Raw genomic sequence first — 15,639 nt, forward strand, 5'->3', positions numbered from 1 at the left:
ACAAAAGCATCGCCAAGTCTGAGGGTTAGTGGCAACCTGACAGTGGAGGACGAGCACTGACAAATGTTGAGTCAGCAATTGATATCAGTAATCTACAAATCTGTGGGGCATCATTGGACTATATGTTCTACTGGCATCTTGTGTAGTACCATACATCATGGCTGTAGTACCATAGCGGTGTGAGCCTGGTATAGTCACAGTAGGCAGAGAAACAAGCTTATAGCTTGTGATAAGTACGCCAGGTAATAACAGCCTTTCACCTAGGAGAGAAGAAAGAACAAGAGGCTGGACAGTAAGCCTGTTAGTCATAGACTGGTGGACATATGGGATTGTTAATTCTGAGTCTGCTGAAATAGGACAACTGGGGTCAGTACTTGGAGGTCAGAGAATGGGAGTCATGGAACTGAGGTTTAGGGAGCTGGATAGTACTGCGCAGTCCGTTTTCATGGTGTCTAAGAGAGGTCCATTAGCTGAAGCTAGAATAATACGGTTGAGGAGGGAAATCTGGAGTCAAGGACACAAGTTTAGGAGTTGGTATTGGTAGATGTCTACACTGGGGAAACATTGCAACCTACCTTTGAGCTCACCCAGGGCTCGTGGAGTGTTGGGCAAGGACTACAGCTGGTTTGATGAACTTCAAGGGCCCTGTGTTCCCTGAGTGTAAGCAGGCTTCCATCGGAGCAGGGGCTACTTGGAAAGACTAGTTGTGCTACAGGCAAGACTAGTTTTGGCCAGCAGTGATTTTCAGGGATCACAGTGGAAGGATTCGATGGTCGGGGACTTATCCTCTATTTAAATAATTCTGCCTTCCAAAAGAAGTCAGTTTCTCTTCCTGAAAAAAAAAATCATACATAGTGTTCCAGGAGCTAACTGACCGTGCTTGCTTTGTGACGTCCCTGCCACAGGAGTGGTTCGCTGTGTATGTGGAGCTTAACCAGCAGATTGCCGCGCTCTTGAACGCCGGGGACGAGGAAGACCTGGTGGAATTGAAGTCTCTGCAGCAACAGCTCAGTGATGTTTGCTACCGACAGGCCAGTCAGCTAGAGTTTAGGCAAAATCTCCTACAGGCAGCTTTGGAATTTCATGGTGTGGCCCAAGATGTGAGTACCTGTTCCAGTCGCTTTCCCTGTCTTCAGATGACTTGTACAAGCTGTACAAAACTTGTGTAGTTTTGCATGCCCCAGGATTATTTTTTTCTGGGACAGTAATTGACTGGTGGGGGTAATAAGATAAAATTCTTCAGTTAAAAATTATTTGGTTGTTCTCATGTAATTAAACCTACTGTCTAACTAGAACATTCCAAGTTAGTATTTTTAGTTTGATGGTTTCTCAATAATATATTTTATAACGTAGGCAGAAACGGAACCGTTACTAACTTCCTGCATTCTGCTGACCTTCCTGGTGCATCTGTGTGTCCATCCTCTAGATAACGTGTATTCTGATTGCTCGTCCTTATCTTTTAACTGCATGGTCTTTTCAAGTGTATTTGTGATGACCTCGTTAGATAAACCTCATTAATCACGGAAGACTTGAGTCCTGGTTACATCAGGGTTGTCTCTCTGTCCCTCTGCTCTAGTTGTCTCAGCAGTTGGACGGCTTATTAGGCATGTTGTGCGTAGATGTGGCACCGGCTGATGGAGCATCAATTCAGCAAACTTTAAAACTGCTTGAAGAGAAGCTGAAAAGTGTTGGTAAGCAGATTTTAAAAATGCTGAAACCTACGGGTTCTTTGTAAAAATATTACCATGGTTAGACAGTTAATTTAGATACTGAACTAATTATCATTTGCAGGGAACAAGAAAACATAATATTGAAAGGTTTTATTCCCTCGAAGGCTTATAATTTATGCTAAAACATTTATTTTCCGTCGTGATTGGTCAGTCCTTCCTTCCTAGGCCTTTCACCTTCCTGTTACTCAATCTAAAGTGCTATGTCTTGCATATTCCAGGGGCAGATATTTGTCATGCATGCAGAAACCGTAATTAGTTGTGAAGTGTTCATGGTAAACCCTGCATGCCCCAGACTATGTCTTATGCGGTGATTTTTGTTGTTGCTATATTCTAACCGCAAGAAAGAATAGTTGGTTTGATTTTCTGTGTTGTATTATCATACTGAGAATTATCTTCAAGGGAAGTGTGGTCCAGTTTTACTAACCCAGCTCTGACATTTGACATCGAGACCCTTCGGGTGCATGCATGTGCAGTAGGAAACACAGTGCCTGTCCCTGGTTCAAAGTCAGACGGAGAAAGGGGCAAGGGGCGTTACAGCAGGAGCGAATGGGGAAGGTGCAGAGCGTTAGGGCGAGTTATTAGAAAGCGATGACACATGACTGAACCAAATTAATTCAGTATGAAAACAACTTCAGGGAATTAGTTTAAAAGGCATTTTTGTGTTGACATTTTACTTGCTTGTAGCCTTTGCTAATGGATGGTATGCATAATACCTATTTAATATTTCATAAGCCAAGTGTGATTTAGAGTATCACAAGCTTTCTTGGGCCATACTTCTACTCAAAAGAGATCTCCTGTGCACATGCCAGTGTGGGATCCAGGCATCTTGGGTGGAGCTTCCCATGCATGTGAGCTGCAGTGGCCCTGCTCACAGTGGCCATTCTTTTATTTTGGTTATACGTTGGGAGTGTTTTTGAAATCTTGCAAATCTTAATGCTCTTTTTAAAAATGCACCATTTCCCTCAAATTTGGGACACAAAAGGGAAAAAATAGGAAATCATATTGTTGAAACAGAGATTCCCCATACTTCAGTTTTTAAAAGTTGTAATCTATGCAGATTTGTGTTTAGAAGATTCCCTTTATGGAGAATTTGGCAACAGGAGAAAGCAGTCCACTTTGATCCCCGTTTAAAGGTTCTGTGGCTGGAGATAGTGAGAGGCCTGCATGTCAGTGTCTAAAGCGTCTACATTTGGATCCCATGTCTTGCTGCTGATGAGGAAATACCCATGTTAAGAGATTCAGTCCAGTGTCATTTGTTTCAGATGTGGGATTGCAAGGCTTGCGAGAAAAAGGCCAAGGTCTCCTGGATCAGATCTCCAATCAGGCTTCCTGGGCCTACGGAAAGGATGTAACTATTGAAAATAAAGAAAACGTGGACCACATACAAGGCGTGATGGAAGATATGCAGCTTAGAAAACAAAGGCAAAGTTTGAATGTTAATGTTCAATTCAGCAAGATAGCATGATAATAAGATAGAAGCCAAGTGCTCTATATTTTGCATACAGAATCAAGCCCCTTGCTTGTTCTATGCTGTCTGTATAGTAGGTGTGGGAGAATGATCATTATTGTATGTGACTGCTCTGACAGCTGCTGTCAGTTCATTTGATGAAGAGGCACCTTTCCCCTTTCACCTGGCTGTAGAGATTTTAGTTACTCTCAGATATTCACACTAGAAGAAAACTGCTTTGGATAGTGTGCTTTTCTGTTTTCTGTTAGAATTGGGTTAAACCTTACCTAATTGTCTCTTCATCTCATCGTCTTATGTCACATCTATTGTTGTGTTGAATTAGAATTGTGTAGAATTAAACAATGGGCTGGCATTGATTTTTTTTTTTTTTAACTTGGGAGACTAACAGAAACCTAAGGCTTTTTAGACATCCAGTCTAAAATAGTAACCTGAAAGTGTTAGACAGTAAAAGATTACAGGGCAATGATAGGCACAGATACCTAATCTGACATGGTTGTGTGGAATTTTGCACACTTGGAAACTTAAGTCATGAAGGGAATTTCTCAGATGTTTCCACTCTACCTCACTGAGAGTCACAAGGCAGGAATCCCTTTTGCACCCTGCCCTGGACCTCGGTGACCTCACTGTGGGGTGGGGTAGCTCTGTCAGCTGCTAGCTCCCATGGGCTCTGGCTTCTTTCTCGAGCAGGGTTTGTTCTCCACCCTGGTTCTGGTCCTTCCTGTGGATGGTTAGATCTTTCCAGTAGGAAGTGTAATGAATGATTGTACACATAAAGTTGTCGCAGAAGGACAGTGGCCTGCCCGTCAGCCCACTGTCTCTGATGTCACCACCTGCCCCCACAGCTCAGTCATTTGCAGGTCTGACCTGTACCCCTTGTTTTCCCTGGTTTCTTTTCTATTCCTCTTTATTCTCCTTCCGGCCCTCCCTGCTGCTGTCCCTCTGTTGTTCTAGTGTCAGTAATTTCTAATTGCCGTTAGGAATAGCTTAGTCTCGGGAAAGTCTGGCTGTTTTGGATCTGGCCCACTTGACTCCAGCTGGTGCTCTCTTTGAAAGTCAGCGACAGCTGTGTCTTCCTCAAATGCCCTCCTGCTTTCTCCTTCGATTGCTGAAATATGTCTTCCAGGCCTTGATCCTTCTCTCCCTGAGTCTACCCGGTGTGCTCATGGCTTGCTGGTTACCAGGCCTCCCTGACTTGGTTGCCTCTGGAGCATCTCTAGCTGGGATATGCCCCACTCTGCTCCAACTTACTGTGCATAGATCAGATTCATTTTCTCCCAGACTTTGCTCTCTCGCTCTTAGTTTCCTGTTCGAGTTGCTGTCAGCTACCAAATTTGGAATTTATCTCTAAATTTAAATTTACCTCAGATGCCCAAAATTTTCTTTTTTTCTGCCTTAGGTCTTACTGCTCTCACGGCTGCTGCAGACAAGAGTAATCTACACAAGTACAAAGATTGGATGAAGCCTCTAACTCTGTTATCTGTTATTATAATACTGTGGGCTTTTTCACACCTTCATCTCCCCACTTCCATGTCTGACCACTGACTATGTCCTACCCTAACAGTCCATGCATGCTTAAAGCTAAGTCAAGAGTGTATTTCCATCCTTGAAAATGAAACAGGCATCTAAATAACACATTTTTGGTGATGAAATCTGGTCAGCTTTACCAAACCCCATGGAGAGACGTCCTCACTTTGCATTATAAAAAAGACAGACAGCAGCTGCTTCAGCCATGAAGTAAGACGGAATATTTCAAAGTATTTCACCTCTTTTCTTAAAGAGGCTTCCTCCACTGCCAGAGCTCTCAAGGGGCGATTCTTCACATAACTGATGACCTCGGGTTTCACTTTGGAAAGAGAACCCTTCTTTTCTATAGTTGCTTATATTCTTGCCTTAATGACTTCTATAGAACTGGGTCCTTTGAGTGTTTTTTGTTTTGTTTTGTTTTTCTGTTCTTTTTGTTTGGTTGGTTGGTTTTATTTGAATTCCTGATCTTTTGGCCGCGGTGTTGATAGTTTTGTCTTTTCCATTCTGGATCGATTCCTTTGCGGTTTTGGCTGAAGGAGCTCATACAGACTCCTTCACTGGAGCTGATTCTTCAGTTTCCTTCTCCTCATCTTCATCCAGCTTCACTGTTTGCTGTGGAGCCTTGTTACCTCTCCGAGGGGCAGATCCCTTCTCCGACATCCTCCTCAGCTCCTCCTTCTGACTCTGTTTCTTGCTCCATGTTACCAACTGCAGCCCACTGCATGCAGAGTCCCTGAACCACCTGTGGACCTGCAGGCCACAGTGGCGCCGTTGGAAGCACCCAGCTGTTGGATAAACGGATCTTTTCACAGTGGCCACCGCTCCTGTAACTGAACTGTCTAGTGAGTCATCGTTTCTGCTGCAGTCACGGTCAGCTCATCCTCAGCCTCGTGTCTGAACCGGCTCTTCCTGATGACTGGTGCCCGTTCTCACCACTAACCATCTTGAAGTAGTGATCTTGTCAGCCTCTGGTGCACAGCCCAGAGTGTGGTCTCAGGTCATCCTGTCTTCAATGGAATAGAGGCATGAACCTTGATGAGGGAAGCTGATCCTCAGGACAGGTGTGAGGGTGGAGCTCTGGGCCTGCCTTTGAGATGGAGTTGTGTCTTTAGGATGGTGAGACCTCCTTCAGCTCTGCAGTCTTAGCATCCTGCGGCTTCCCGCAGAACCGCAGTCGCTGTGGGTTTCTCACATATGTGCTGTTTCTCTCTCACCCGCGGCGTCTTTCGCTTTTTCTTGTTTTCTGTCTAGTGGACTCTTACGCGAGGCCGCGAGTCACTTGTTCCTCTCCACCCCACAAATGTTTCACGTGGACATGTAACAGCTTTTCACCAACTAAAATTCATTTCCCGTAAACATTTTCTAACCTGACTCCTGTGTGTTTAGACGGTACAATTTAAACTCAGGCTAAACTGTCTTGTTTTCCCAGCGACACACAGTGCACACTGAGCTTATGTGGCAGTCATCTTTGTCATTTTGGAGTCTTACGTGTTTTGCTTTAGATCTTGGAAGTGATTATCTTTATTTCCCTTCTGTTGCCGTAGACTTACTTAGATAAGCTGCACTGTAATATTAGGCTGTGACTGAGAGGTCTTTATTTTAAAAGTAGCCAATTCTGTGTTACCATTAGGCTTTCTTCAGGAACACTGACTGTAGAGCTGGGACCTCTTGGATTACCTGTGTCTGATATGTGGGGTTTTGCAGGAGTCCCCTTCCTGTTCTCGTGCATGGACTTGCATGGGAATGAAGGAAATAGATCATATCTTACACCAAGACACTCTTGGAGTTTACTCTGTTTATTATCCATGCAGACCACAGTGAGATTAAACAATGTTCTGCATTGTGTTTGTCTTAACTCTAAATTTACATGGCTTACTTTTTCCTTAAAGAGTATAGGTATACGTTTTTGGTTCAGAATCCAGTATTTAGAATTTGACAAAATGTATTAAATTTCCACAGAACATTATCCTCTAAACTTTTATCCATTTATCTTTGAAGCTTGTGTGATGAAGTTGGTGATGGAGGTTTCTTTGGGGTTTGGTGGACCATTGCGTTTATGCTTTCCTTCAATATTTTGCAGAATCCATGCTATCCTCAAGAGGGTTTGTCATTCAGTATCATCCCAGGTATTTTGAGGTCTTGATGTAACATAGATAATAGAGTAGATATTCATAAACTCTGACAAGCCAGCACAAAATAGCTGCCGTATCCATAGCATGGGACTAAGTATTGTAGTGTACTGTTGAACACGCGTGTCAGACGCTGATGCTGTAGATCACTGAGGCCAGAATACTAAGCTGAGTTTGCTTTTGGTCCATTAGATGTGAGGACATGGTAGACGTGCGGAGGCTAAAGATGCTTCAGATGGTGCAGTTGTTTAAGTGTGAAGAGGATGCATCCCAGGTAAGGCCTAATCCACCATAGGGGGTAGCTTAGGTTAAGTTGATTGTAGGCTAACTTAGAAGGTTAAGTTCCCTTAACTGTGAACAAAGGGGACTCCCATAGTGCTCAGGAAGCCAGTTTATTGCATCAAGTCCTTGTTTCTCATGTAGAGATTAGAGCCTTGTATTTCAGCTACTTTCCTGATCTCATTTCACTCACCCCTCAGTGAAATCCTCTGTTGAGTTAGAGACTGGGAATGTTTATTAATCAATATCGTCAACCAAGTTGTTAGTTCCAGCCTGGATTGGAGGCTGGTGAAGCACATTGCTTTCTATGTCACAAGGGAATTCTCAGCGCTGCATGAGCAGCTGCATGTAATCATGTAGTTAGTGTCGGGAAGCCATTTAATCTTCAAGTGTAGAGAGAATTTATCATTTTAAGTCAAAATGCACATCTGTAGGGAGAGCCCAGCAGAACTGTATTACAGGAAGCCAAGGCCTTCTGTGATGCTAGTGGTACATTGAGCATATCTTTTCAGTAGGCCCTGCCTTGGGATTTGAGACAGCAGGTTGAGGATCAGGAGAGATCATGAGTTCATAGAGCATGGCACCGAATGAATGCTAACGCCAGGGCTATAATTAAAGAGCTAACTCATCACATGGAAGTAATTTTTGCACAGAGCTGATGTTTCACTACAAGGAAAGAATTACGAGTCCAGTTTCATTCTGTGTGTTCATCAGGCAGTGGAATGGCTAAGTGAACTTCTGGATGCCCTGCTGAAGACCCACATCAGACTGGGTGATGACGCTCAGGAAACGAAGGTTTTACTGGAAAAGCATAGAAAATTTGTCGATGTTGCACAGGTACAGTATCTGTCTTCTTTTCTGCAAGGGCAGAGTGTGAATGACTTTCTGCAGATGATGCTGTAACAGCCTTCCAAGTCTAAGATCAGCTTTGTCACACAGAGCTAAGAAAATGCCAGCTGGTGCCCTGACCCTGGGCCACATGACCTCAAGAGGGCTCCGTCTGCTGTGCCACTGTGTAGACTGTTGGACAGTTCACAGAATTAGCGTGAGGTTCTTGTTAGTGACAACCGATCGGAAGCGGCGTTCCTCGTGTGTCACTAGAATTAGCATAGTGACACAGGTTTGTTTTGGGATCGAGTATATGTTTGTGTATTTGCCCTGATGCAGAATTTACACGGTCGTATTTTACTTTCTTATATGCAATACAAAGTGTGGCGCTCACTTTACCTCTTCATTTTGGTAATCAGACACCTGACATTCCTTTTGGCCAGTAGAATTTAGCCGGCTGATACGGTGAGCACAGAATAAGGACGGGTGCTTAAAGAGACACAAACCTGGTAGCTAGCTAGACACCTTGCCGCATTTGTTAATTGTGTTTGCAGATTGCTGACAGCCACTGGTCCGTGCAGTATAGCTGTCCAGTGCTGCCACACAGCCGCCCCACCCTCTCCTTATGACTTGCGTGTGTTCTAACGTGCTGGTCCTTTCCCTCCCCAGAGCACTTATGACTACGGCAGACAGTTGCTGCAGGCCACGGTTGTTCTGTGCCAATCCTTGCGCTGTACATCCCGGTCCTCAGGGGACACACTTCCTCGACTGAACAGAGTGTGGAAGCAGTTTACGGTAGCGTCTGAAGAGAGGGTGCATCGGTTGGAGATGTCGATTGCCTTCCACTCAAACGCTGAAAAGGTAGGCAAGATCTTAAAAAAAAAGTTTTTTTCTTTTGAGATTTCCTTTTTTCTTTTTTCTGTTTGTTTGCCTGAATTTAAGTCCTCTTCACATGCAGTGCAGAGGCCTGAAGAGGTTGTCAGATTCCCCTGGGACTAGAGATCCAGACAGCTTTCATCATCCTGTGGGTGCTAGGAGTTGAGCCCAAGTCCTTTGGGAAAGCAGCCAGTGTTCCTAACCATTGAGACCTCTGCAGCCCCACTATAGTCTCTTTAAAGAGGTGGGGGACGAGTTACCTCACTGATACTCATTGCATTTATTAAAAATGTTACCTGGAATACTGTACGGACGTGACTGCTCTGTGACCCTCTCCACATCCATTTTGTCGCTGAGGTTCATTTGAACGTGTGTGTCGTCTTAAGAGTGTCTACGCTGAGTCTCCCAAGTTGACCCAGGCTGGAGTACGTGGTGGCCCTGGGATTCCAGAGCTGCAGGAGGCCTGGCTTCTTCCCCTCTCCCTGCCACTCCCATCCAGCCCAGGCCTCTCTGTCCTCTGCTGTCTCCTTGTCAGACTCTGTCACTGGGTTAGGAAAGGGAGCCGTCTGGGCAACCGCGCCTGTCCCTGTGGTAATCGTCAGGAAGTGTTAAAAGTTAACTCTGTGACCTCATAATTCAGGGTAAAGGCTGGCCAAGCAAACTAAGGAAACTAAAATCAAAACCTTTGTTCCATGATTACTTTTAAAGATCCATTCTAGAATTTATTTCTCCATAGTTTTATGTCATTAGTTAGAGAAGCCAATAATAAAAATAATCGTGTTATTTGGGCAAATTTTTGTTAAAACCCATTTCTCTTCACAGTGGTGTTGCTGAATATATTCCCATTCAAGAAGGAAGTTTTATTAGGTAGTTAATTTTGTGTTGATCTTTATAGTGGGAGTTTATATGCAAGGTACTTAAAATTGTGCGGTAATATGTGGAAAGCTGAAGTTACAGCCTCACCTCAGAAAGAACCTTAGGAACGGAGAGGTTTCGTGTTGGATCCCTCTGTTGAAAGTGGTACCGCTGATTCTCACACCTGCTCCCTGAGCTGCACAGATCAGTGTTGTTGTTAGACGGGGCCCAGTGACATCGAGTGTGTTGACAGTAGACACACAAAGGCCTAATAAGGATGGAACGGGTATAGAAGATGGCTTGACTTGTTTACCTGCTAATTATCTCAGTGAACGTTTTTCATTATTACAAAATATACTACTCATCCAGGAAAATTGTGGAGCTTAAATGTTGTGCTTAACGGGCGTGTCCAGGGCGAGCTTGCCAGTGCAGGGCCCTGAAGCGCTACCCTTCATGGGTCACAGTACCCTGCCTCTGTCAAAAGAGAGTCATTCGAGTTCCTAGCACCACTGATGACATTTTAGGATACTATTTTAAATGTGAGAATATTTTTAAATTGAGAACTCTTTAGAAGGTACAGAAAAATATAGTTAATGAGATTTTTAAATAGGAAGTTGGTCTGTCTTCCTTCCTGCCTTCCTTCCTTCCTTTCTTTTTGTCCCTGGGCTTTATCTTCTTATAACGACCTGTTTTATTGAGCAAATTCACCTAAAGCCTTCAGTCGTCATGCACTATTTCTCTTCTTGACTGCTTTATTTTATAAAGTGAGCCTACACTCTGCTATAACTGTAAGCAAATTATACAACATCATAACTGAAAAATGTCCTAGTTTGAAACCAAATCTTGAATTTTTAAATAAAAAAGAATGAAATGTCTTCAAACACAGTAGAGCTCCTGATATTAGGCGTATAACCAGTGAAATCAGAAGATCGAGGCAGATCTAGGCAGATCTTCACACGTTACCTTTGCACACACTGTGTTGGGCGTAGTTTGCAGTTTCATTGAGGTTTGGCGTCTGTAGACTCGAGCAGTCTGACACTCGAGAGAGAGAGTTCACACTCCACTCTGCTAAATAAACATCCCATTAAATGGTTGTCTAGTAAGCTAGAGGCTATTTATTTCTTAAGCACAACTTTATTTCTTCCCTGGAAACACCCTCCTTGTTTCTGCTCCTAAGTTTATGTTGTTACTGGAGCTGTGCTTCGTTTGTGATGAGGTCCTTCACCAGCCGCAGCTCAGTCTCCTACAGTTGATGCTTCTAAGGGCCCTCAGCACAGAACCAGAACACCGCCCTCTTCAATTTAAAGAATCCGTGTGGGATTAATTCCCTTTCATCGTTTTTGATTGATGCTGCCCTTTTGTTTGCTACAGATTTTGCAAGACTGCCCAGAGGAGCCGGAAGCAATTAATGACGAGGAGCAGTTTGAGGAAGTCGAAGCAGTTGGGAAGTCACTGCTGGATAGACTCACTGTCCCCGTGGTTTACCCTGATGGGTAAGCTGCCTGCTCTTAGTGTATAAAAGTTAAATTACTGAGAGAAGAAAAGCCATTCTTTAGAAGGCTCAATGTTTTCATTTTGGTCCACATCCCAACTCCTACAGTAGATCAGTTGAGCCGAGAAGTCTACCGCTGTTGGCAGCAGTGGCAGTTGGTGTTTGCTGGTATCACATTTGCCTCTTGACAACTTAGATGGGCGACTGCAGATTAGTTTGTGATGTGAACCTCTAGCCTGAGCTGTGAGGACAGGGAGCTGTGAGATTTGGGGCCCCATTAAAAATGGGGAGGGTCAGGGAAGAGACTGAGACCTATGAGCTCATAAGATACCAGTCAGGCAGCTTCAACTCTTTACCTTTATTGCTTATACCAGTCAGATTGAGGCCAGCGTGACTGTTTATGACTTAGAACGAAAGGAAATGAGGCTCAGATTCAGAGGACCAGTGATTCACGGTTGCAGCTGTCGGAGTCAGGACACAGTCTCAGGTCTGCCCAGCTCCAGACCTGTCTTTGCACTGGCCCTAAGGCAGCTGAGATTTTCCATATGGAAGGTCATCAGGCTCTAACCTGCACCTTCTTTACTATTTCAAATGTGAGATGACCTCATGTAAAAATCAGCAAGCCAGTAAGAGAATCAAGAGTTTCGTCCCTGCAGATCTAGACCTTGTCACTGAGTCACTGAGTGGTCAAAGTCAAATCTTAGAGACACCAAGCCATCAGGCAGGAGTGAGGTGTCCTCTGTGGTCACGTGATGGAGAGTACCGAGGCTGGAGCCCAGTGCCCCGGCTCCTTTTTACTTCTTAGCAGCTCTCAGTGTCCCCATGCCTGATAACAGGGTGGAGTAATTGTTCCAGATCATAGCAGTGTGTGTGTGTGTGTGTGTGTGTGTGGCGGGGAGGGGTGGCTCCTGGAGCCAAATATCTACACAGAACTTAGCTATGAAACACACAGGACCAACTGCTGTGTCATGAACTTCCAGTGAGTATTTGAAATTCATGCTGAAAAGAATTACCAGTTTCTTCCCTTGGAAGATCATTACTCATTGTCTGTACAGAGAAAAATCTCTAGGGCTGTCTGGATTTGAACTATCAAAAGTAGCTTAATATCATGTGACTTATCTGTAGCAAAGAGCAATCCCAGCAGTCTGGATTCCAGGCGCAAGTTACTGCATGACCTCCAGATGAACTAGTTTCTACATAGGCTGGATCACGTCTTATGATAACATTTGCTCTTATGCACCTGGTACAGTGAAATGAGCTCGTATTAACCTGTGTGTTTTCTGTCTGTCCTGATTTTAGAACTGAACAGTATTTTGGGAGTCCAAGTGATATGGCTTCTACTGCCGAGCACATCAGAGACAGAATGAAACTGGTCAGTCTCAAAAGGCAGCAGCTGAGACATCCCGAACTGGTGACCACGGAAAGCTAATGTCCCCAGCTCCCACAGATCTGCAGGTCCTATGCCCGCACGGCACTGGTGGCACGGCTGTGTTAGCCACAGCTCATTAAGATGCATTTCCCAGCAGGATAAGCCTCCTTTCTTCCCACAACACGTCTCTCTAAATGCTAACACCTCTTGGCTACCAAGGCATAATCACGTAATGTGCTTTGATGCTCTAGACTCCAGGTACCTTAAAAGAAGGGACTGTAAACACTGCACTGGGTCCTTGCTTTCACGCTTTTACCTGACTTGCCAGTTTGTAGATGAACAACTGATAATAAGCTTTTGAATGGTGCTAATTGGAGCTTAGGAATTCTCTATAAGAACATGGTTGCCCTTCCTCCCCAGGTGATGTAGAATATTTAGACCATAGTTAGACGTTAGTGGATAGTGGCGTCCTCAAAATTTCACTCTGTAATTCTTGAAAATTGATTATTTTTATTGTCTATATGAAGAAAACCCTCCAGATCTTTGATATATTCATTGAAAGACATTTTCCTATTGCAGTTATAATGTATTAAAAGTTGTCTGTGCTTCATAAAAGTCTTCTTCAAGCATCTCACTTAATTTGGTAGTTACATCCTAATTCTAAACGTGAGTGCCTTACTAAAAGGCCATTCTTAGGGTTGTGAGGATGGGCTAGTCATTCAGTTTTAATGGTGGCTGCATGTATTTTAGGCAGAAATTTCATATGTATGCATGTGTATATAATAAAAAATAAGCATGTTTATTGTGAAAAGATTAGACCTTTAAGAACAATAATAGAAGACTATTTTTAAATTTTTCTCTTGAAAAATACTGTCCAAATTGTTAACTACTCTAAAGATGCTTGTCTTTGGGGAAGGAGGGCTGAGGATGAAGGTATGCTTAACTATTTCAATGTAATCTTTTATATCACAGTAATTGTTCTGGAACTAAAGCAGAAATTGTTAATAATATTTAATATCTCCTGATACTAGAGACAAAATCATCCTGAAGAAGTCTAGTCACAAAAACTGTATAGATCTTTAGAAATAAAATTTGTCATAAAATGGTAATGCTTTTTATGTTTGTATTAAGTTATAAAATGTATATAATTTAACATTGTGTTAATTTTTATTTTAGAAGATTTTTTAAAGGTGAAAACCAACTGGGCTTATGATCAGTACAGAATTATGCAAAGAATTGTATGCTGGTTTGTTTCTGCAGTCTCTAGTGATGCTCACATACCCTTCTGTGCTAATGCCAGTTTTCTCCAGCCTCTTCTCTGCCAGCCTTGAAGAATTCCATGTTTCTTGTCCGCCATTCCCATCACTCTCTCTGCAAACCTTTGTTAGCTGTTACACCTCGCTCTACGAGAAAATGTTCTTTTGAAAATCAGCCGTAGTCTTCCAGTTACCGAATCGAATGTTTTCTGTCTGTCACATAGCCTCCCTTTCTCGGTATTCCTGGCGTCTCCCAAAGCCATCTCTCAAGGATGGTGTCTCTGCCGTCACTGTGAGTGTAGATCAGGACTCATTGAGAATAGGTCTCTTGCACATGCGCACTCTGCTGCTGTCCTGGGCTCATGTAAGATATCTCATCCCCAGTGCCCTCCCACATTACCCGTCTGATCCAAATGCACGGCTTTCAGCCATATCCATGCCATTTTCACCTAAATGAAGGATGCATCCTTGTCTCTTCTTCCTGGAGTAGTTCTGATTAATGGTGCCACAGTGTCCAGGGCAAAAATTCAACTGCTCCCATGTCTTACACTGCCACTGCCTCTGACGCTATCCAGAAGCTCTCTCTGTACTTGATAACCCTCCTTCAGGGCTTTCCTCCTGTGACTCTTTCAGTCTCACAACGGTGCTGAGCCTTTCCTGTCCTGTCGTACGGTCCTTCGTGGAGTTGACGGTTGCCCCACATGTCATGTGCCTTGTGTTTAACATGCTTGGTCCTCAACGTGTGTTTCCATGTGAGCATTAGTAATAATTCCTCTTCTGCTGTGGTCTGGGGTGTATGAAAACAGTGGAACTTTCTAGAGTCAGGGCTGACTTGCAGATCTGCTTCTGTGGATTGTGTGTGTTAGATCCTTAGACATGCAGCTTTAAATGCTTGTTTCTTATATTCAGTATCTGTTTCTTGCACTGAATTTCAGAGTCATGGTCTTTTCATTATGACTGTAATTACACCATCAGCTCACGAATGCAGAATTCCAAATGAGTTAAACTCCGTGCACCTTAGACTTTCTTTCCTGCAAAAAAGTAAAGTAAGATAGAATATGGAAATGCCATGTGTGATTTGAATAGTCACATACAGCAAGATACACAGATAGTCACTCTTGATTGGCAGATGTCCTGCCCTCCCTGTTTGTGTGTCTTTGTAGATACACAAGAGTTATGAATAAGGGGCTGGAGAAATGGCTCAGTGGTTAAGAGCACTGCCTGCTCTTCCAGAGGTCCTGAGTTCAATTCCTGGCAACCACATGATGGCTCACAACCATCTGTAATGGGGTCTGGTGCCCTCTTCTGGCCGGCAGGCACACACACTGACAGAATATTGTATACATAATAAATAAATAAATAAATATTTTTAAAAAAAGAGTTATGAATAAAACCCAGCCATGCCCCAGACCGACTTCTTATATGGTCACAGTTCACCTAGAGGACACATGAAGGATGTGACTTAAGTCTGTTTGGAATCTCAAGCCTTTGCTATGTTGATGCTAACATTGGCTTCCACGTGTAATTGAAAAGAAATACTTCTTTCTCACTGGTTCAGTGCCATAGCCCCCTGCATTACTGTAGTTCCTCCTAGGGATTGACTGACATGTTAGCTGGGTGACTTTTATTAGGTTGTTTCTGTTTGCCTTTTATCTTTTCATTCCTGTGTAAACTCAGTAGACAGTGGCAGTTTGGTGTCTTCTCTTAGTGCTCTCTGACTCAGCAGAGCCGTGATGGAAAGATGATAGCTTCCTTTAGATCAGTTTGGCTTCGTTCCCAGTTCTCATTGCTTTGACCTTACTGTACAAGGGTGATTCGTTAGCAGTACCGGTG

At 43.5% G+C, this 15,639-nt stretch overlaps 1 protein-coding gene across 3 annotated transcripts in view; it reads left to right on the forward strand.

Annotated features, from left to right (window-relative positions):
* Sestd1 (SEC14 and spectrin domain containing 1) overlaps positions 1-14,132 on the forward strand; it is a 97,061-nt gene extending 82,929 nt beyond the window's left edge. For all 3 annotated transcript variants that reach the window (XM_038337026.1, XM_038337028.1, XM_038337027.1), the window contains exons 11-18: positions 906-1,100; positions 1,577-1,691; positions 2,993-3,152; positions 7,044-7,125; positions 7,845-7,967; positions 8,628-8,819; positions 11,061-11,182; positions 12,481-14,132. In XM_038337026.1, coding sequence (XP_038192954.1) covers positions 906-1,100; positions 1,577-1,691; positions 2,993-3,152; positions 7,044-7,125; positions 7,845-7,967; positions 8,628-8,819; positions 11,061-11,182; positions 12,481-12,610 — 1,119 coding nt within the window. In that variant the 3' untranslated portion in view covers positions 12,611-14,132. The remainder of the gene's footprint in view (positions 1-905; positions 1,101-1,576; positions 1,692-2,992; positions 3,153-7,043; positions 7,126-7,844; positions 7,968-8,627; positions 8,820-11,060; positions 11,183-12,480) is intronic.
* Positions 14,133-15,639: the final 1,507 nt, after the last annotated feature.

This window comes from Arvicola amphibius, chromosome 7 (genome assembly GCF_903992535.2).
Source record: "Arvicola amphibius chromosome 7, mArvAmp1.2, whole genome shotgun sequence".
Lineage (NCBI taxonomy): Eukaryota > Metazoa > Chordata > Mammalia > Rodentia > Cricetidae > Arvicola > Arvicola amphibius.